Source organism: Acinonyx jubatus, chromosome X (genome assembly GCF_027475565.1).
Source record: "Acinonyx jubatus isolate Ajub_Pintada_27869175 chromosome X, VMU_Ajub_asm_v1.0, whole genome shotgun sequence".
Taxonomy (NCBI): Eukaryota; Metazoa; Chordata; class Mammalia; order Carnivora; family Felidae; genus Acinonyx; species Acinonyx jubatus.
Window position 1 is genome coordinate 11,038,345 of NC_069389.1, and position 24,061 is coordinate 11,062,405.

The window sequence follows — 24,061 nt, forward strand, 5'->3', positions numbered from 1 at the left end:
GCACTCTGTCTCTCAAAACTAAATCGAAATGGTAAAAAATTTAAAAAAATAAAATAATAAAAAAAGCATTTTTATGTATTAAAATAAATAAACTTAAAAAAAGAATATTAAAATTGAGTTGTTTCCAATAGCAGATGAAATACAGTTGAATTGCATGCTGCATATTTTGTAAAGCTGTATTCATTTCCACTATTATTTTTTTTTAATTTCTAAAAAGTAAACTTTTCAAAATCGTGACGAAATTTCCGGAGTTTCTGGTTTTGATTCACTTAAATTATGCACACGCCCCCTCATTATTTCTGTATGATGAACCTATTTTTGTTTGACAAAAATATTCCAGTTTAAAAAGTAGGAGAAAATAAATAGATTCTCATCGTGTTAGTAACAAAACCTGTATCTGTAGATCCTGTTGAGGTCTTTTCCCCCTTAATAAAGGGTCAGATTTTAAACAGTTTTTGATTACTAGAAATTTTCATTTTGATTCTTTTACTCTGCCCTTAAACAGTTTACATCATTAATCTCAATAATATTGTGTTTTCCAAAAATAGTCTTCATGACATGAAAAAATCTAAATATCTGTATTTACATTTATATCTATATCTCTAAATGAACTCCATGATTGACAAAACTTATTTTTCTTGTATAAAATGTTATTTTTAAGTCCTTTGTTTACAACTCAAAACAATTATTTTTTCCCTTAGAAACACAGTTTTTGTGTTCTCAGAATAGCCCACAGAAGCTAGGTAATTTGTTTAGCAATGAAGGTGAAATACTGTATGTTTATGGCAAAAGTTTAATAAGAATACAGCAAATCAAGGGATCACTGGATAAAACAGAATTTTATAATTTTGCCTTCCTGCTATTGTTTGAAAACAGGCATGTTTAATTATACTTGTCAACACAGATAATGCAGAATAAAGAGTAAAAACAAAATATGAATCATCCCACCAAACACAAATACTTTTTAAGACAGCATCGTGTTTCTTCCCCAAATTGAAAATATTTTTACATAATTGGGATTACAATACACTCCATGGTGTCTTGCTTTTCCCAATCATTGTAGCATTTTAACAATTTTGAAGACTGTCAGCACTTAATCTCACTTCGAATCCCAGACATTTTCTTGCTTTAACATAAGCATGCCATTACTTTTTGCTTTGTGTTGGCTTGCATGGAATGGACAAAATGAAGCAGAGAAAGGAAAGAGAAGAGAACCAGAAAAGGAGAGCAAGCATGAGCATGACAGTTGAGGAGAGTTCAGGTAATAGGGCACGCATCAGAGGGTTCTATGCATATAAAAGATATTTGGGAGAAAATGAACAGAACTTGGAGCACTGAAGTTTAGAATAACAGGCACGCTAATATTAGAGCTAAATGGGAATAAGCATCATTTTACCCTACCCCATCGATTGATAAGGAGATGAATGTTTCAGTTTAAGGTCTTGCTTAGGGGACAGAGATAGTTTGAGGCAATACTGGGAAGGGAACCCAGATCTGCTGATTCTCAATCTTAGTTTCCTTCCTTACACTTCTGAGGTACTGAAAAATTGAAGAGCTACAGGTGTGCACCATCTCCTTGAGGACTAAACAAGGAAATGGTGGAAAAGAGAGAGCAGCTCAATCAACACCTTGATACAAGGCATGGTCAGAGCTGGCCAGAGCTCTGAAAAGTTAAGGGAAGAGGAAAGGAGGAGCAGAGTAGCCTTTCTTGGGTGCAGAGAGGTGAAGACCACCATCCTTAAATGGTTTTTTCAGCTCAAGCATTATTGGCTCCAGATTTGTCAAAATTTTAGAATAAGTACGACAATATATTGTTAACCTATCCAAGGGCATTAGCAAAAGAAGAGGTAAGCATGTGCCCGTTTGATGGAAGGAGAGCCAATGCTTATCACAACCAATTATGTTTATCACATCATTGATTGTCCTTGGAGCAAAGTCCACGTGTCCAAAGTATAACTCTAAAATAGTATGAACTTAATGTCTATTGGACATCAGTGTGACCAAGAGCCCATTGTTCTCATTACACTATTTCTCAGGTGCTCTTATTGATTCTAGAATACACTTGAGATCACTGAGGTGGGAAGATGGGAAATAGAGAGTAAGGGGTTATAATGAAATTCTACAATATTCTCAAAATTTACCAATGACTACTTGTTCATTTGAAAAACAGAAAGCATTGCTCTGAAAGCTTAGATTTCATTCTTTAGATCAGTGTCACTTTGCTTAATGCCAAATGTATTTTTGGTTTGTTCCTCAAGAATCAGACCTCACTGATCTAAAACTTGTTTTTAATTTTTTTCTTTGCTAAGACTCACCTTGACCCTATCCTGTCCCATGGACTTGAAGAATTTTCCAATGGATGTCCAGACGTGTACAATGCAGCTGGAGAGTTGTAAGTCCCTACTGTTGAAATGACTGCCTGCTTGTTTTAACCAATGACCTGGTTCTTTTAATGTGTCATTAAGAAGAAAGGACCCATGAGACTCATTCTCTACCCATTACCAACTCCCAAGGCCCTAATGGAAGGAGTAGCAAGTGTGTGCGCAAGTCTCATACACAGACAATCTTTCAAAATAAAAGGCCAAATAACTCACCCTTCCTCAAAAAACAAACCTGATTTAGTAACTTTTATTTGAAATAAAAATGTGTCCTGGGAAAATTAAGATTATTAGTCATTCACTCTCTAAAATGAATCACTCTCTAATCAGAAAATTGTTTCTTTCTATCTTATGCTCATGAAGACCATCACCCCAAAGGAACTGTGGCAGGAAGGGATACCTGATTTGAGGGCAAGACACAGGGACCTTCACCAGAGGAGGGTAGAAGAACGGGGGGCTAGAGATGATATGGAAGAAATGGCATTTCCCTTAGATGGGCAGTGGATTCACAAAGGCATGGGGAAGGAAACGAGAAATGCTATCTACTTTGTCCCCTTTATGCCCTACCCTGATGTCACTGAAATTTTTGACATGTGCCATAAGTCGCTGATGCCTCCAAGGTAATAAGATCTTTAGGCAAGAGACATGAAATGTTTTTATGGCTTGCTCTGTCACTTTCTCTGTTTGTAAAATGCAGAGAATAACAAGTGCTACTGACCTACAGGGATGTTAGGAGATTTAATGAGGCAAGGGCAAGGAAATACTTTTAACTTCTTGGTGTAGACAAATAATAAAGATAAAAAGATGTGTCAACTATTATTAAAAAAAGAGGCAGTCACAGGGTTTCCTCCTGATCACTTCAAATCACTGTAGATTTCCCTTGAAATTCCCTACAGAAATAAACAAAATAATGAAATGTCTTTGTTTTACGAAGTTAGCGGGGATAAAATGAGAATTTTTGATTTACAATAGGCTTTATGTATTTATTTTTTTCCCTATTGTCCCTTCTCCTGAGAAGAAAGTTGAGAAAAACATTTTCTTATATAATGGTTCCTTTCTTGTGTCTTCTCTACTGGTCCAAACTCTCCCCTGCCTCACCCCAACACTTATTTTTTCTGTAAAACAGCAACCATAGCTGTCATCTGAGGCTCCTCCAAGATTTAAAAAGCTCCAATTAGTAAATATGTTTGGTTCTTGCAGGCCCTGGAAGTAACGAAATCAAAGAAGCAGCAGTGTGTTACCTCTGACTTTGAATGTATAGGGTGGGAATTATTCCTCACTTTTTTACCCTCATGTTACTTCCTCCCTCCTTCCCCCTCTCTTTGACTCCTCTTTCTGTCCCAGTGTGGCACTTCAGGATGGCTGACAACAATTATTATTGTGGTGGCCAGTAAGAAGCTTGCCAGATAAAGATGTGGGGCTACAAGGATACAAGGCTATAAGCTTCTTGCAGTTGTTGGAGACACCCAAGAAGCACTCTTACAGGGAGCAGTGCAAGAGACAGGGTTGGCCATTCTCTTAATGGAACATCAATGCTTGCACAGGGTTCTCTTTGTAATTCCTTGACGTCCATGCTTTCCTTTTTGGCTTTGAATAGAAAAGGTGGTCCAAAGAAAGAGGAAAGTAGATTCCAGTTAACTTTGCCATTGATTTCTGGGTGGCTTTGGTGAGTCACTATCTTGCAGTCAACAAGAATAAGAATCTATAAACTTAATAAATATGCTGAAGCTATTGGCCAGCCAAGACCTCACATAATATCTCTTGTGCTACTCACTCTCATTTTAGAATTCAAATATCACAAACAAAGTGGGAAGGGAGAGAAATGATACCTGAAGGTATAGCAGCCTTCATTTCTGAGGTGTGAAAAGGTCCAGGAGCAGTTAACAGATAGTGACCTAGTTAGCAGGAGCTTAGAAACTAAGAGCTAACTTTGGTTTAATAAACTGATAACAATCTTACTGTGGCTGGTTCAAAAGTCACATAACAATAGGACCTTACATAGTGGAGAATCTGTTTTACTTCCTATGAATCATTGTGATGAGTGGGCCCATTTAGCAAGATACTAGCACACATGGATATTCTTGATTTGTGTTATTCTACAGCATTCCCCACTTGGTAAAATAACATAAGATTGAACATAAAGACTTTAAGATACGCTTTCTGAAAATAAAGCTAATATACCCTAGAAGAGGGGCCACACTTGCAATGGGAATGTTTTAGGCAGCCCTGTGATGAATTCATTCTCATCTAAAAAAAAAAAAAAAGAAGAAGAAGAATGCTTTTCATTTAAAATACTAAGCCTGGTGCCAAGAATCGGATTGTCTTACTGGGTTGTCAGCTCTTTGAAGTAAAGACAATCTTCAAAGGATTTTTATGTTTATTTACTTGTTTGTTCTTCAGAAAGATTTAGTAAATAAAGAGGGTAGAAGAAAATGGACTTCATAGATTCCATCCTCCCATTACACAGAAAAAAATCATTCAGAAATAGTTTGCTCTCTTCAATATCTTTGGGTCCAATGACATGTAGTTGTCATGATGATTATAGCTCTTTTATTAAAAATGCTCTTGGGGTGCCTGGGTGGCTCAGTCAGTTGAATGTCCAACTGTGGCTCAGGTAATGATCTCACAGTTCATGATTTCAAGCCCCACATTGGGCTCGATGCTGTCCGCACAGAGCCTGCTTCAGATCCTCTGTCCCCATCTCTCTTTCTGCCCCTCCCCTGCTCATGTGCTCTCTCTCTCAAAAACGAATAAACATTTATTTTTTTTTAAATGCTCTTGAATTGACTGAGCATGTGTCTGCTTTAGATGGCTTCCTTGCTTGTTTTTTACATAGACTTTCGAGCTTTCTTGAAAGATGCATTCAGTTTTTCACTATGATTTGTTTACTCCAGTTGGGTACACGATGAATGACCTGATATTTGAGTGGTTAAGCGATGGTCCAGTTCAAGTTGCTGAAGGACTGACCCTGCCTCAGTTTATTTTGAAAGAAGAGAAGGAACTTGGCTACTGCACAAAGCACTACAACACTGGTAAGTTTCCTTTCAGCTGCTAAACCCAAGCGGACTCCATCTGTAGCGTGGAAGATCCATCATATCACCTTAATTGCTAGCTCTTTAGCAAGAAAGTGGAGGTACAAGGCACAGACCTGGGCTTGGCTCAAAACCCCCTCTAGAGATAGATGCTTATACCCTCTGGAATAAGTCAGTGGGCAAAACAGGTAATTCCTCCAAAATGGAGACAGAAGGAAACAGATTTGGGAATCTTTTGCTGTTCTCTTACTGACCATTTGCTGTCAAATGAATCTGAGGAAATGTGTACAAGACCTTGTGCGTAGTGCAGGAAAAGCATAAATTCTGGCCCATCCCTGGCATCCACTCTTGACATTGGATCCTCAGGTCAGTTTGTACTCTTTGACTTAGTGGGAGAGGAATAACCACCTAGGTCTCTGTAAACTCAGGAATATGGTTGCTGTGCTCTCCAGTCCTGGACAGGAATAGGAATTTGGATGAAAATCAGCTGGCAGGAATTCAGCTGGCTCTAAGGTCATGCACTGTCAGTAGTGTTGATAGACACACAGGGCCAGGGGAGAATGGGAGATCATGCCTGCCCAGTAAAGCTGATGGCTTTTCCTATGGATGTCCCAGTCTTTGGTTCTACACAGGCTGATCATGGAGAGACAAGCTAGACAGGATGGTTTGTTCAGTGATGGCCCCAGGTCTCTTGCTGAATAGAATGTTCGTGAACACTTATTCCTGTAGTCAATGGTGCTTCTAATGAAGTGACCAAAATCTGATTCCAAAGTGTTTTTCCTGACCAAGAGGAATCCAACCCTATCTCCTGTAATTTGTGTGGACTAAGCCAAATTACCTTCCGAGGTTCTGACTCCAAACCAATTAAAGAAGAAGAAAAGTGGCGAGGGGCAGGAGCTTCTGTCTCTTAATAGTATGTCCAAACTTTTAAAACCTTTGTATGCACCCTTTTTTATAAGTAATATACCACTGTAAACAGATTGTAGGAATATTCTAAATGTCCTCAAGCAATTACCCAGAAAGCTAGGAAACTGTTACAATGAGTAGATTATATGCACGGCATATACAAATGTACATTTTTCTCTTACTATGTCTAGCACAAAGACAGATACACAGTTATCCAAATACTTTGAGAGCTCCATGTGAACTTTACCATTTTCAACTGTTACATATTGTATGCTATACATTTTATGCCATACATATATACTGGAGGTTATATGCTATATATTTTATGCCATGCATATATACTGCAGGTTATATATTATATAAGCTCACAAAATGTGAGTATTTCTTGTGGTCAGTTTCTGAAAGTCTTGCAAATTCTGAAACTCTAAATAATCAAGCTACAACAAGCACAGAGTTAGAAAGTTAAATATGCCACATTGTCTGGGTCCAATGACTCTTTAGATCACTCATTCTCCCCACTGTTACTTCATTACTGGTTGATTTGAAAAAGAGTTGAATTGGTTATGCACGGTGGGCATTTTATGCAATCTTCTAAATCTACCTGTAATACTCTTAAAAAGAAAGCAACAGTGGGAGGCTGGAATGGGAAAGATAAATTCGAATTGGATTTTAAATAATTATTTCCTGCTTCCAGGAAAGTTTACCTGCATCGAGGTTAAATTTCACCTGGAACGCCAGATGGGGTATTATTTGATCCAGATGTACATCCCCAGTCTGTTGATAGTCATTTTGTCCTGGGTCTCCTTTTGGATAAACATGGATGCAGCCCCTGCTAGGGTTGCACTGGGCATCACCACCGTCTTGACGATGACCACCCAGAGTTCAGGTTCCAGGGCATCTCTGCCAAAGGTAAGAAATCTCACTTGACAAGTGACCAGGGGTGGGAGGGCAGGTGTCAAAGGTCTTGTGGGCTGGCAGATTTTGTGAGGACAGAAATGTTTGCCATCCTGTGGTATTATGGGAGGTGTAACACAATAAGAGAACGGAGAGCTGAGTTTGAGAGAATTAGAGCTCTGAGGACCTAGGGGAAATTCCTATTCAGATCAGTTAGGGGAGATGGGGAATAAGGGTTGACAGAGAAGAGGAATGAGTGGAGGCAGAAACATGGCTCAGGAATTATGTCTAAGAAGCCCTTGAGTGATTGTGACCTCATGCTGTTCATGAGCCATGAAGCTTGCAGGAATCAGTAAGACTGAGGCAACTTATGCTGTATTGTCCAGTATTTACTGGTGAGGCTATGGTGATCCATATGCTCAGTGAAGTCATGTACAGTAATAAACGTTTGAATGAAGCTCCTGGAAATTTACATAGAAACGCCATACTAATGAGTATATATGAGAAATAAATGTAAATATTAGAGTGCAGCAGATCAGATACGTGAATCTATACAGCCATTATGGATTGTTACGTGAAGTGCCACAAAATGTCTATGTAACAATCCATAATGGCTGTATAATTTATTTTTATATAAGGGCAGCCCCTCTATATTTGTAAATATTCCTTAAGCAAGTGAGGATAAATATCCTGTTTGTGAAACGTCCCAGCACCCCAGAAGTGTGCCTATGTGGGTTTCATTTTCACTGACTACATTGAGCCGCGGTCTTCAATTTTCTAGGAGTGTGAGTTCAATTTAGTATTCACTGTACACTGTCTTATACTGGTTGAGCCGTCTCTCCAAAACCTAGTTCCAGAAAATAATTGAGATATAATCGCCTGTCTTTGCTGACTTGAGCTTAAGTTCAGCTGCGCTGCATTTGACATGAGATATGTTAGATCATGTTCCGCATTATCTCCTGCGTTGGAAGACAAGATAGCATGTGCAAGAGGTGGGGCTGTAACGGAGATGGACTGAATACTGGGGAAACAGTCATAGCAACTTTCCAAGTTCCATGCCTCCAAAGACAAATATAGGATTTGCATGCTAATGGAGAGAGGGATAGATCTATCCCTAGTACTGTTTAATTGTCTAGAATGACAAATAGTACAAAATACTTGTGTTGTATTTTTATTGAAATACAGATATCAGAAACACTAACAGCTTCTTTTGCAGCTATGTAATCTCAAATCAATTTTACCTAACAAAAATTCTAATCCACTGCGTGCCCCATCCCAAACAGGTTCATTTGCTTATTCCTTGTTAGTTGTTACTTATAGCCATCACTGCATAACACTCCACTGAACCCCAGGATGCACACAACATGTAGTTTAGAATTTAATAGATAGCTAAAGTACTGGTGACAAATTGTAAGCAGATAATGTCAAAATGTAAGACATTTATTGCCTCCAAAGTATCACTGCTGTGAAAAAGAACTAGTCCTTTATTTCCAGATGGGAGCATGAATTTTTATAAATTTGTTACTCATTCTTATTAGCTATTATGATTCTACATCAATGGTCACAACTATTGCTAAGCAAATGGTCACTGATTAGTGATCTTTGTATGTAGAGGCAATTAGGAACTCAGATAAACCAGAAGATGGTATAATCCAAAATCATTTTCTACACGGCTCTGAACTTGTAGCGGTTCTCCCTTTGCCATAAGCAGGTTCATCTTCCTACGTGTATTTTTCTTAGGCTATTATTAAACATGGTTGGATCGCAACTGACTGTGGCGAGATGTGACTCATATAGATGACAGACAGTGAGAAAGGAAAATGGGATAAAAAGTGAGTTCTGGAAAATAAAGAATTGACCATATACTTATTTACACACACACACACACACACACACACACACACACACACACACACACACACACACACTCATTTTGATTTATAAACACTGCAGTCCCCAAGCAGATGTCCCGCTATGTTGACTGCTGACTGTACATTGCCTAAAGCAATGCCCTTTACACACTAGGCATAAACCTTGCACTTTAAAAGACATGCTTATTATAAAAAAAACATAGAAAATATCATCCAGTAAATAATTGTTGTTAAAACTTCGGCATATTTCCCTTTAGCCTTTTTTCTACAGACATTTGTAGACAAACCCACACTCATGCACACACCGAAAACTGGATCAAACTTTTAAGACAGTTATATATCATCCGCTATTTCCATAGCATTAAAAATCTATCATGAACTTAATTTGCCATGACTTAATAGTCTATCTGGCATATTCATCATACTTATTTTACTATCTTGGATATTGAGGATTTTATTGCTGGCTTTTCTAAGTGTGATCATGATAAATATATTTGTTTATGAAGGCTTGTGTCTATGTTCTTGAAGACATGTACATACATTTTTAAATTTTATTTTGCAATGGAAAAAAAAATGGAAATTGAAGATGATTAGAGCAAAGGAGGTACAATCTGTAGGAAGATGCCCAATATCTTCTATTCAGGCAAAAACTTTGTCTTGTTCATCATGTTAACTTCAGCACCTAGAACAGTGTGTGACTTACAACAGATGAACGATAAATCCTCATTGAGTAGATAAAGAAATTACTGAACAGCCATGTTCCCCCATATAAAACCATGCAGAAGACAGACTAAAAACAGAACCTATGAGTAAATTTTTTGTTTACAGAAAATATTAGAGTCCTAATATATGGAACAATCTTCTAAAATATGACATACACTATAGAGGAATGACTATGTCTTCCTTTCCAGAAGTTCTCAAGTAGACTTTGGGAAGAATATATCCACAAATACATATTTTGAAATACAGGCAGGCCTCCTGGATCTAAATCTTAAAGCCTTCATTTCACTCGACCTGTCTAAGCCTGTTTCCTCATTTCTAAAGTGAGAATAACCTTATCTACCCCTTTCAAAAACTGAACTAGGATGAGATGAGGCATTATTTATAGAAATTGTTTAGCCCAGTTTTTGTACATGGTAGGCACTCAAATCATTCTGCTCATTGTTATTGCTCCCAGTCCATAATATAATAGAAAAGACTGCTCCATGGGATGGGAGGATATATTAGAAGACTCATAAAGGTCCTTATGAGTAGAAGATACTATGTTCTTTGGATGGCCCATTATTTGGTTATAATCATGCTGCCAATGAGATGAGCCGAAGTTTGTTATATGTGTGTGTGTGTGTGTGTGTGTGTGTGTGTGTGTGGGTTGGTGTGTATACACCCATGGATGTGTTTTTCATAGGTAGGCAATTTATGAAATGGGTTAAGCTCTAGAGGGTCTGAATAAGCAATGGCTTTGTTTTTCTACAATCACTGCCATTAAACATCCTCAGTTGGTTCTGTTTTCCCTGTCCCTGGAGGACTTCAGAAAGATCCCATAGATTCTCAGTAATTACATGCCATGCCATTAGACCCAGAATGAACAAGCATGTGTTTTACAATTTAATACACAGCTGAAGTATTGGTGATAAATACTTGAGCACAGTCCATTATCCGATTTTTAAACAATCAGCTAGTTTGAATAAAACTTCAGTCTCACAACCAATTCAATGCTCTTTCCCTCCCTTGTCCCCAGCCCAGGCCTCACCTTTGGCTTGAAGATGTGCAGCGAGGTGGGAATGTTGCTTGCTTCTCCACTGTTGAGGGCTGAGGGAAAGAATGGATGGAAGAAAGTTATACGTGATTGACACTATTTGGTTCTAACTCTTGCCTTCTCTAGTGGCAAGCCTCCAAATGCTGGCTTTCTTGTCAGGTGAACTTGAGTTCCTTGGTAATTCCAGGGGCACTTGCACACTACACCATTCCTAGATGAATAATGCAATTTCTGACTGGTGTCATAATCTCCTCTTATCTATCACCTCCTAGCAGCTTATCCCATAAAACATCTTACTCTCAGGGTTTCCTTACAAAGATAGCCCTCCTGGTTGACATGTTTTCAAGATGGTTCACATCTATCTTCCACACCATGTATTTGGCCCACCAAGAACGTGTGTTTGTTGCCTTGCTAAATAGTGGAAATGTAACTTAACTATTGACCATTCCACTTCCACCCCACCATTTTGGGGATTCCAGCTAGCCCACTGCCTTCAGAATTTATCCAGGTAAGAAACAAGTAGTGATGCTCCTGTTTGCATACAAACCCCAAACTACTGAGGACACATGACAGGTTCTCCTACTGACACTTTTACTCTCTGATCCAGGAGCAACCTGTTGGAATTTCATCAGCTCAGCAGATACAAGACACGTGCAGGAGATGCCTGTCTCTTCCCTTGCAGGGGTGGGGGTGAACCACATTCTCCCCATTTTTAGGAGAATAGAGAAAATGCCACAGCCCTGTCAATACCCATGAATTCCAATACTTCAATTAATTCTTTTCAAATGTCTAGTCTTCTGTAATAATCCAGGATGTTGGGTGCAATGGTCTCTAGATAGCATTTGCTTTGTTCTAGCAAGTCCTGTATCCTTCATGCACAGGTGTAGTCTCCCTTCAGAATAAGGATTTAGTCGAAATTCTGAGACAATATCTCATTCCTATACTGTCACACTTATATATAAACATACTTAATTTTAGAGCTTTATACCTATGAGGGCAAGGACTTCATTGATGTTGTCCTCGTTAACATACCTAACACTTAGCACAACGTCTCGCTCAGTAAAGTAGTAGTAGGTGCTCAGTAAAGAGTGGGTTAGTGAATGAATAAACGTTATTAAAAAGACTTATGGTCAAGTGGTATTCCAGGCGTTATTTAATTGGTGATTCAACGTCCATTCATTTATTCAACTGACATTTAGTGAATGTTTTCAATGTGCCACCCATTGTGCTAGGAGCTAGGTAAATCAAAGATAAATAAAACATAGGCCCTGCCCCAGGGGGTTGTCATCTAGTATGCTAGAGACAGAAACTTGAAATGGTGACTATTAAACGATGTGGAATATAAGGACATCCAGGGGGATGCCAAACCTATTAAATGAAGGAGGGAGAAGTAGAGGGGGAGGGAAGGGTTGGAGGAGGAGAGCCAGAGAAGGAGGGAGAGAAGAAGTAGTGTTGGGAAAATGGCCTGAAGGAGGGAGCCTGAGCTGAATCTATGTAGCATATTAAATAGGTAAAGTAGGAGGTGGTAAAGGTTATTCCAGGCAATGAGGACTTCCTACTCATAATATTTGGGCTACACTCATAACATAAGCTTTTCTAGAAGACGCTCTGGGCAGGTTTCCAACATGTTTCACAAATTTTAAACTCATTTCAAGTAAGAAACTTGTGTTTATTGATTCCAAGTTAATTTCCTGCTTTCCTGCCAACCAAAGCTTTTTGTGGTTTTTGTTTTGTTTGGTCTGGTTTTGTTTGGTTTGATTTGGTTTTCAAAAGTTCAATCTCTTCCCTAAATACAGGAAAATGAAATACCAGCATGATATCTGTTTCATAGGTGCCTTCCCATTTGAAGCTGTAAAATTGTTGTTTTTTTTAAAATATACATCTCTGCCAACCTCCAAGAAGCTGTTCTGCTGGTAATGTTCTATTTGGAGCACAAAACCCCTAATGGTAGACTAAAGGCTGGGTGTATTGTTGTCTTTCCAGCCCACGGGAAAATATCAGGATAAAGTGAATAGAAGCCTGTGGGACATCAGGCAGGCTTCGAGCGTGGCCAAACAGGGTTAAACAATTATTTTCCTTTACTCTGTGTTTTCTATTATTTCTGAATGATTTGCTGCCACTCCTAAGTGTGTCTTGAGTCCCCATTTGTAGCTGCAGCCCAGAGACTGTAGAGGGGAGAGCTAGCATTGGTAGGGGACAGTTGGGATGATGCAGTGTACAGGTGACTCTGACAGATCGATAACCATCTCCTTTAAAGCAGGGATCCAGAGGTATTATCTTTGGCCATCATTAACTGAGATGCCCTATTTCCTATATAAGCAAATTTCCCCCTTACTTTTTGGCCATCTGGTCAACTAAGACCAGCTGGACCATTTCAAGCAGCTGCCAAACCCGGGACAGCTTGGAATTTAAAACAAAAGAGGCTTACTATGTTTGGTCTTGCTTTATTTCCCATGAGAATGTTTCTAGCTAGAGGCTATTCAGTAAGAGAAACTATGAAAGCAGTAAGGCTGATACCTACAGAAGTTTTGAAATAAGAATTTATCTGAATGTCTGTTTTAACTCTAAAAATCAAAGATGATTGCTCCTTGAATCGAGTACATCCACAGCTAATTGGAATGAATTTGCTAGGTCAGATTGGTATTTCTGGAAGACAGTGGGAATAATTTTGTCTTGTAAAATCCGGATTTTATTTACTTTTTGGATAAAAGGTTGAAAAGTAAGAAAGCCAAGCTTTGGCAAATTGATCTGCAGGCCTGCTTGCTTTAGCCAGATGTCTGCATGTATGGGAGACTTTATAAACTTTCCCTGTTGATATTCCCCAAGCCACAGCAAACTGAAGAGTTGTTGATGTAGTGAGTGTGTGATAAAAATATGCAGAGAGATGACGTATGTGAATTCTCTTGGGACAGAGCTGCAGCACCACTGGCACTCTAGTTCCAGAATGTTGTTGGCAGCCTTTATGGGGAAGCTGATGGTGGGAGAAGCTACCCAGGCTGTGCTTCTGCTCAAGTCCTGGTGAGACTCATAAATCTTTTTGGGATAGCATCTTGAGGTTCAGGATTGTAGTTTTTTTATTTTAATTCCAGCATAGTTAACATACAGTCTTATATTAGTTTCAAGTGTGCACTATAGTGATTCAACACTATAGTGAGTCAAGCATTGTTCATCACAGGTGCACTCCTTAATCCCCAATCACCTACCTCACCCAGCCCCCAACCCACCTCCCCTCTGGGACCCATCAGGTTGTTCTCTATAGTTGAGTCTGTTTCTTGCTTTGTCTCTTTCTTTCCTTTGCTCACTTGTTTTGTGTATTAAATTCCACATGGGTGAAATCATATGGTATTTGTCTTTCTCTGACTGACTTATTTTGCTTAGCATTATACTGTCTAGCTCTATCCATGTTCTCTCAAATGGCAAGATTTCCTTCTTTTTATGGCTGAATAATATTCCATTGTGTATATATACCACAACCTCTTTATCCATTCATCTACCGATGGACACCTGGGCTTCTTCCATATCTTGGCTATTGTAAATAATGCTGCAATAAACATAGGGGTAAATGTATCCCTTTGAATTACTGTTTTTGTATTTTTCGGGTAAATACCCAGTAGCATGATTACTGGATCATAGGGTAGTTCTATTTTTAACTTTTTTGAGATCTCTCAAAAAGTTAAAGACAGGATTATTTTGAACTCTCTCTTTCCATTTCACTAAAATGGGTAACTATCTGGGTCATATAGCCTAAATATCTTTGGTTCTTAGAAATGCCACACAGTGAGGTAAAAATGAACTATTATGGCATATGTACTACAAAAAGAAAGAGAACTTTTAAGAAGACTGATGTATCCATAAAATAGATTACAACCCAGTAAAGTAAAGCAATGGGGTATAGTTTTTACAAAAATGGCTGTAATGATTCTCCTCTCTCTATCCATATGGTTTGGGTAGTAGCCCCTTCCCACATTAGATGTCAACTTGACTACATGACTTGCCTTGGCCTATGGGACAATGGCAAATGTGACACAAGCAGAGACTTTAAAAATGCTTGCATATTGTAGCTAGCTTTCTCTTGCTACTCTTGGGATCCTATAAATACTACCAAGGGAACAAAGCCGGGCTACCCTATTGAATGACGAGAGACACATGGCCTGGTTATCTCAATTACCAAGATGACAGCCAGCTGACCACCATTTCCTTGCTCACTGGTCTAGGTACACTGGCCTCCTGCAGCTTCTTGAACATGCCAGGGACATGCTGTCATCTTTGGACCTTTGCAATGACTCTTCTCTGGGCTTGGAATGCTCTGACCCCAGATATTTACCTGATACGCTTTTCTACCTTTTCCAAGTCTTTATTCAAATCCTGCCTTCTCAATAAAGCCTGTTCTGGCCTTTATCATCTCACCCATGCCCTCATCAATACCTTGACCCAACTCTTCAGTTTGTTTTTTGTCTTCTCACCATACTTTATTACCTTATAGCAACACTCTTACCTATATCAAACTCGATTATGAATTAAACTTATTGTACATTGCCTGTTTCCCTTCGCTGGGCTATGAACTCCCTGAAGGCAAAGATCTTTATCTGGCTTGCTCCCTAAAACAACACCTAGCCTATAGTATATGCTCAGTAAATGTTTGTTGATTGAATGAATGAACGAATATATACCTCTCTAAAGTCTAGTCGTTGTGAAAGATCCATCAAAACTTTCTCTAGGATATAGAATAAAAGGAGCCCACATAGCCAGGGGCCCATCTTTCCTCAATTGGCTGGCTGTTCATTACCACAGAGAATCCTGGCTGCCTACATTATGTTACTGTCACATAATTACATTATTATAAAGTTTCACTTCTCTGATTGTACCAAATAGCATTATGTTCCTTTTTCTTTGATAGCTATTTCTTATAGAGAAATCTAACCAAAGAAATAATAATAAAACAGCAATGGTTTAGATGACGAGAGAGCACCCAGACAGGCGATTTTTATCTAAGTTTTGCTTCCTCAGCACTGTCACAACTAATTTGGAAGTTTCTCGGCATGCCGATGAGAGTGTCCATCTCCCCTTCTTGCTCCTTCAGTTTGTTCGGATGCAAGCATATTCTCTGAATTCTCATGGAGGCATCTAGGGCTCCGTTCTTCTGCCATAGGAGCCCAGTCAGCAGGAAATACTCCCCTTTCCTTACCTAATGAAAACCAAGTGGATTTGTGTTTTTCTCTGATTTTAATGTCATCAAAGACTATTTGTGCATTGAAACCTAAGGACTGCTGTGGACTGCGTCGAGGACTTGAGAGGCCATGAGCTCCAATCTGAAGCAAACTGCATATGCCTAAAGCAAATCATGTTCCATCCCTGCCCCCCAACAAAGGGCAACTGCAGTTGCTTTCCAAAAACGACTGTGCCTTAATGAAGTCAGAATATCAAAATATTTTCCAAGCTACACATGAATTGATCTTCTAAAATCTTAAACGTTAGTGTTGTTAGAAAAAAGGGCCTCAGCAGTCCTATTAGGGATATGAAAACTGAGGACTATGAAGGTGAATTCACTTCTCATTTTTTAAGATCTGCTTGAAGTGGATGCCACTTCTTACACAAAGCCCTCATGGGTCTCCATAAAATGTTAATGGCCTGTTTTCCTTGCCTCTATGGAACTTTGTGCTTTATAGCAATCGCTGCATTTTGGGCTAGTGGCTTAGTGACCAGGGCCCATGTGTACTTGCCCTAAGTTCTTGTAAACCCCTAGTATTGTTCAACTCTGCACAACTCAGGTGACTTACAAAGAACCCCTCAGTAGTTATAGTTGAAGTACTGTAAGAAGACTGTGTTCAACAATTCCTGGTGTTCGGGGATCGCAGTGTGAATGACTGCTGGAGCTTAACTGGCCTGAGAAGAAAAAATCACTAAAGTAGGGGATCTCAGACTGTGCTGCACTTTAGAATCAGCTGAGGAGATTTTCAAGCTCTCCCAGACTTCACCACAGACAAATTAAACCAAATTATCTGTCAGTAGGATCGAGGCATCAGGATCGAAAAAAAATTTTTTTAATGTGTAGCCAGGGCTGAGGCTGTAGCTCCGAATTTTAGTGTCTGGGAAAATGTTTTCAGTGTTGATCATGTACCAGAATATATATTCACTTAACCGTCACAACAACACTCTGGATTTGCTATTATCATCCTCATTTTGGAGATGATGGTACTAAGGCACAGAGGAGTTAAATAGCTGGCTCAAGTTCACACAGAGCTAGACCTTGAACCCAGGCAGTCTGACCCTGAGGTGGTATGACGAATCACTATGCCACAGCATCTGGCCTCATTCTTGAGTTCCTTCTTTATGCCTGCTGCCGGGCTAAACCCTCTACGTACGTTCTCACTGCAAACAGATGATGCAAGTGCTACTTTGCATCATCACTTAACAGGTAGGGAAACTGAAACGTGATGTGGTTGAGCAATTTGTCCACAGTCATTTTTCTAGCAAGTGAAGAAACAAGATTCAAACCTCAGGTCAATTCAAATCCTCCTACAGGAAGAACTAAGAATTTTAAGTTCCATCACGCTGTCCGTACTATGCTAATTACAGGTGGAAGCTTTTGAGTGGGAGATAAGTTATTTTCCAGCCTCTGAAATCCCTCTATTTGGCTATGCATATTGTATTCGCTGTATATTATATGCAGTTGGCATCTCTGTTCATCATTCTGATGAAGAGACAATGCTTGTCTGATTGCCCTCTTTCATATTATGAAGAACTTATAATGGTTCCTGAGACTTCCATTACATGTTCCTCCTCAGCAGAATTTCCAACTGAACTCAGTTGCTGTTTATAGCTTCTATCGGCTGTAGCCATTTTAACCATCATTTTCATCAGCTCACATGAGTGATTACGTTAAAGCCCAACCAGGTATGAGCCATTATCTATCATTTAATGTCGACTAAAAAGTTGAGCAAAAGCAGATCGGATGATCACCAACAATAAAATGGTTAAGTTGATGGTGGCCTATTCATACAATGAAATGACAGATACAGAAATGTAAGAACTGCAGTCACACATAAAAACAGAGATGGATATCTCAAGTCTAAGGTTGAAAAAACAAGTTAACAAGCATACCCACAAAAAATTCACAGGCGAAACGAATTATGGTGTTTGAACTAGAGTTATGGTTGGATTTGGGAGGTAGAGAGGAATTAGAGACGGGGAGGGACCACGAGGATTGAGCTCCAGGGGTCAAGCAATGTTCTACTTCTTGACCAGGGTGGTTACATGGGCATGTGCATTTCATGGTGATTCACTGAACTGTACAGTCATGATCCTGGTACTTTTTTGTTTCCAATATAAATGGCACACTTTGTTGATAAAAAGATGAATAAAGGTGGTTTGGTAAAGCAAAGAAATACAGGTTTCCCAAATGAGCTTACAAGAACATTTTGGCACAGAGCCATTCCTTTTTCTTGTTTTTAATTTTCTTTTTGGTCCTGGTAGTTTTAAAGATTTTTGTAACAAAATTTTTAAAAACCCAGATTGCACCAATAATGAATAAACAATAGAGAATATTCATACACGTTAGGCAGCTTCCTCTTTCTTTTTCAGAATAAAAATAACAAAAGCTGATATTTTTTGACTCTGGGTCCCAAACTTGTGATTGAGTGCTTTTCCTTCATTTATTATTTAAACCTCTTCACAATCCTATAAGCTACATATTATGGGTCCCATTTTCTAGATAAATACATAAAAACTCAAGGTTATACAAGTAATAAGTGCCAAAGGCAGAATTCAAACTTAATTGGATCCTAAATATTCCTTTCTTACTATGCCACTTTCCTCATTTTATAGTCACTAATATCCCTTCAGCCTTTAGAATGGATGTCCTTTACGACTGTGTGGTTCATGTGCTTGATGGTCGATTGATGAGTCTCAAAGGATTCGGTAACCTAGAGATTCTTTCCATATTCTTAACATAAGGTGCACAGTGTTGAGTGATCGTAGTGAATTTTTCATCCAGCTTTGACTTGCCCCTGCAACAGGCTCACCCTTCCTCTTGCTTTCCACTGCTGTTTCCTGCCCATTTGCCAAACAATCCTTTCTTACAGAAAGGGAAATTAACAGCTTCCTGTCACTGGAGAAAATCTGAAGATCCAAGACATTTTACAAATTGATACCTAATAATGTTTCTTGCGCTATGTAACCTTAATTAAAAGATTATTTAAAAAAAGGAATGAACATTTTTTGTAATTGGCTCATATAGAAGACCATTTCCCTTTACCCATAAATTTGTTGGTTCCAAACCATATGCACGGGTTTCTCTTTTTGTGGGACTCTAGAGAAAGTATGGTCTGCAAATATGGAAATACGTTATAGGACTAGTCTTTAGTCATTCCTTTTTCTTTTTTAAATATTCATAGTATATCCTATATTCTAAGACACACTTTTTCCTGTTTTCACAGCTCTGAGTTTAAGTTGCCACTTAAAAGTGAAGGCAAATCAGAGTTTAATCAGAGGGGTTTTTCTTTCTTAGTGGTATGTAAAATCAGGGCACATCTTACAATTACTGGCATCTTGGATTTAGTGAACTGTTATACAGAACTTCTTCTAGAGCCAGCCACTATGCTTGGCACTGGGCATATGGAAGTGACTAAAACATACATGCACTCAGCCTTCAGAGAGCTTGCGTTGCACTGGAGTGCCAAATATTGAGCATATGATTAGCTGATGATACTGCAATAGGCCTATGGATGATCAGGTTTTCTACTTTGGTTGTGGGAACTCAGCCCTGTTGTGAACTCCAAATACTCTTTCCTCTAGTCCTTTCTGGCTGTCCTTTCTCTGGCCTCAGTTACTTTCCTCACAGGTAGGCACTTATTAGTACTTTGCTGACTGCTCCAGAGGAACCTTCTTCAGACCTCTAGAATCTCCCCCTCTGTCTCTCTCAGTAATTGTCTCCATGCTGGCATTCTCTCCCGTGAACTCTAGGCTCTGTGGACACTATGTCTTCATGCCCTCCATGCCTCTATGCCCTTCAACTCCATGTCTCTTGGCATCATGACCTGAAAACTCTCTCAAAACTAAACTGGAGCAATAGCGGGACTGACTGCATTTCTCTTCTATCTTCCAGGGATCCTTGTCCTTTTTTGCTTAATGTCTAAGTGCCTGGAAATCCATTTTTTCCCCATGTTTTGTGTAGATTTTTTAGTGATTCAGGACGGAAGGTAAATCTGGTTCCTGTTATTCCCTCTTGACGTTAAGTGGAAGTCAGTGCTATGGTTTTGAGTCCTTGGTTTAGTTTTAAAATCTGACATGGGATGCAAATAAACTGAATGCGACCATTTAGGCAATTGAAATAATTACCAGAAGCGGCAGTAGCTTGTAATGCTAAGAGTACAGTTGTTCTAATCAATGAAGACTGCATTTATTAAACACACGGTCTATGAACTCTAAGACCGAGAACAAATGTTTTGTAAAGAAATTAATCATTGGTATGTATGGGCATGAATATTAATATCCTAATGGGAAAATTGGTTTTGCTCTACAAAATGTTTCATCAAAAGATGTGCTTCAAAGTGGTATATTCCAACATATTTAGGCTTATAGTGGACTGATTATCCTTAACTTTTTTTATAACACACTCTGGACTTCTTTGGGAAGAAGGGACCGTACCTCCCATTCGGCAACTCCTCTCCACGAGTCAGTTTCTCTTAATGGTTCCCGTTTGCCCCCATGGAAGCAGTCACTTATTTACTTCATTTAGGTTTAATGCAATTCACTAAATATTCAAGGTACACCTGCTATGTTAGGCATTAAGTAGGTCAAAGAGACGGTAAGATAGTCCCTGCCCTTGAGGAATTTATGATCTAGTACAAGAGTCAGCAAATATTGTCTGCAAAGGGACAGTCACAGACCATATGTAAACAAATGTGTAGTTATGTTCCAATAAAACCCCTGACCTAATAGGAAGAGGCAGAGAAGTACACAGAACAATATATATATATATATATATATATATATATATATATATATATATAACAAAGATGACCAAAACCAAGTGCTATGGGATGTCAAAGAAGGGAGACTCATATCTTACTATCAGGTTTATAAAAACAGTGAGGGATTTCATGGAGACAGCAATATTTGAGCTGATGTATTAACATTAGACAGAATCATCATAAGCAGAAATGACAGGAGACCTGAAATAAGTACTAGAGATGAGTAAGCCCTGAAGATTTGGGGGCAAAAGAAGTCCTATTTAGCTCGAATGTTGATCGTACTCAGGAGTGAGGCAGAGAAAGAAGGAAATGTAAGGCCTTTGGGGTACCCCCCCCCCCGCCCCCGACAGAAATAGCTTCCTCTTCCGGACCGGCTAAGCTCCTGTCCTTGGGCCTTTATCTCATCCTGCCTTATAGTATGGTTATGTTTGCACTTCTCTTTATTCCTCTGCGAGACAATCTTCACCTTTGGGGCAATGATTATACATCGCTCCTCTTTGAATCTCCACTGTTTCGAGCCAGAGATGAGACCCAGCAGCAGGGCAAAGAAATTTGTGGGATTAATAAATGAAAACATCTACTTCAGCTCACACCATTTGGGTTTACTAACGAGACGCTGAGGCCCCGCAGAACCATTTTAAAGACGAGCTGACTCCCAGGGAGTAGAAATGTTCCCCGTTACAACAGTGGCACCTTTATTTTTCAACACGAGTTTTGGTTAAGAGACCATGCAGGTGTGCATAGGTTAATTCCCTTCATTCCTCCACCATGGACATGTGACTGTAATTAGCAGCCACTTGAAATACAGCTTCCAGGTTGCAATTCGCCACATTCTATTTCAAGGGGGAAAATCCATATAGATAAGTACTGGGGTTTTATTTTTTAATCAAAAGGTTAATTAAGTGAATTAATCTTTATGTTTGAATACATTTTTCTGTGAAATTTGGAATAAATAATTTAAATGGGTTAAAATCAAGTCAGTGTAGTATTAAAATGAATAATAAAGCTTAGGAAATGAGTATAAATCTTATGTGTTCCATTAATTATGCATCAGCAGACAAAATTGCCTACGGCAAGTTTAACCTGAGAAGACAGGAAAGCTGATAAAGATTCTCAAATCCTCCTGCAATTGCTACGGCGTCTCCGTAGCAGTTATTTGGTAAAATGCACAGTGTTTCACAAAGACGTACTTTTCGAGCAGTTCTTTAAAGAAAAACACCAAGCAGTTAGCATTGAAATGAACCTTCTGAATTGCGATGTGAGTAAATAACTGCAGAATTATAAATCGGCTTTATCATGTCCATGGAGAAAATGAAGAAAGACAGCAAAAATGGAATCTGACTACACACATGGGGTTGAGAGAAGAGGCCCAGGTCCATCTAATGAAGACTTCCTAGGAGCAAATGGTGACACTATCCGTCAGCAGGATCTGTTTACGTAACACCTGTGTGTCTGAGACTATTTAGGTGGTAGCTTCTGAGGGGGAACCTTCTTTTGCTAGTAAATATCACCAAATAAGCAAAGAAGAGAAATAGGAGGGCCGAAATCTGTGTCACTATTCGGAAGAAAACGACTGTGTAATAAGGATATAATGTACACATCAAAATATGAGAATGCAAGACAATTTCTGTCATGGTCTTTGAAGGCCTCCAGAGAAGTGTTAATCTGTTCTTTATGTGAAATTAATTAGGTCAAGTGAGATGTGTGTCTCATGTTATCGCTATTAGAAACAACTCCTAAGGAGGAGTTCTGAGTATATGTCTCCCAGCCCCAAATCATAGGGTTCAAATGTATTGCAGTTGGTACTGAGAGCAAAGAGATACTCCCCCTTGTGCCCAGGTAGAATCACTGCTCCTGGTATTCCCTGGCTATACTGAAATTGGGCAGATGGACATGGGGGGACACACACACACACACACACATGGTAGGGATATGTCAAAAGGATATAGGAGCCAAATGATTGAGTTCCTAGTGGCCAAAGCTGAAACAATTTAAACGAAATGAAATAGTACTAGATTATAACCCATATTATACAATAAATATCCATGAGTCCACACTAACATAAATAAATGAACAGAAATAGTTGTGGGATAGTAGATAAATCTCCCATGCAGAAGGAGTCCAAATAATTTATGGAAATATTCTGCTGTCAAGGAGATAGAGCATAATCCCCCCACTTTTATTTATTGATTTATTATTATTTTTTTTTAAGTTTATTTACTTGGAGAGAAAAAGCACGAGTTGGGAAGGGGCAGAGAGAGAGAATCCCAAGCAGGCTGTGCTCTGTCAGCACAGAGCCTGACATGGGGCTCTAACCCACAAACCACGAGATCATGCCATGAGCTGTGAAGTCGGATGCCTAACTGAGCCACGCAGGCATCCCATTAATTCCCCACTCCTTAACTGTAGGGTGTGTACAGTGACATTATTCCCAAGAGGACAGTAAAGAAAGGAGAAATAAAATAACTTTACAGTACAGAAACCAGACAAACACTACCTAAGCCAGATGATCAAAATCAACATCAACAGTGATAGGTCAGGTAGACAGCATGTAACCTTGATATGATGTGATAAGAAGGGAAATTTACCTCTGTAGTCTTCCTCCCCGAAATCCATAACGCTGGCCTAATCATGAGAAAAACAACAGACAGTTTGAATTGAGAGGCATTCTACAAAATACCTAAAGAATACTTCTCACAACTGTCTAGGTCACCAAAAACAAGAGAAATCTGAGAAACTGTCAACATCCAAAAGAAGCCTATGGAGAGACAGAAACTAAATGTAATATGGTATCCTGGATGGGATCCTTGAACAACAACAACAAAAATACCAGACCAAAGAAAAATGTTAACATTAGGAAAACCTGGTATAGGTTATATGGAAACTCCCTGTGCTATCTTTGCAACTTTCTATGAATCTAAACTTCTTAAAATTTACTTTAAAAAGTATTACCTATTTTAAAGCAACTGAAATGTCTTATAGAAATCTAAGAATTGATGTGTGCCTGGGCATCCAAACTGGACTGGAGAGAGGGAAAGAACTAGGGGAATCCTCTTTCTCTGTCTCTAAATAAGAGACCTAGTTCATTCTATTCTCACTCTCTCACTCTTGTCTCTTATTCACACAAGATAGCAAGCCTGGCTATGGACAGTGCCAGAATGTTCATGTTGCATGCCACATGCCTGAAGAGGAACTGTTCTCTTTCTGGCCCAATGCCAAATTCCCAGAGGAAAGGATTGTCTGCTCTGGGACA

At 39.0% G+C, this 24,061-nt stretch overlaps 1 protein-coding gene across 2 annotated transcripts in view; it reads left to right on the plus strand.

The window, feature by feature from the left end:
* The window catches only part of GLRA2 (glycine receptor alpha 2), a 171,049-nt gene that overhangs the window by 67,309 nt on the left and 79,679 nt on the right, over positions 1–24,061 (plus strand). For both annotated transcript variants that reach the window (XM_015067836.3, XM_015067837.3), the window contains exons 5-7: positions 2,310–2,392; positions 5,273–5,410; positions 7,011–7,225. In XM_015067836.3, coding sequence (XP_014923322.2) covers positions 2,310–2,392; positions 5,273–5,410; positions 7,011–7,225 — 436 coding nt within the window. The remainder of the gene's footprint in view (positions 1–2,309; positions 2,393–5,272; positions 5,411–7,010; positions 7,226–24,061) is intronic.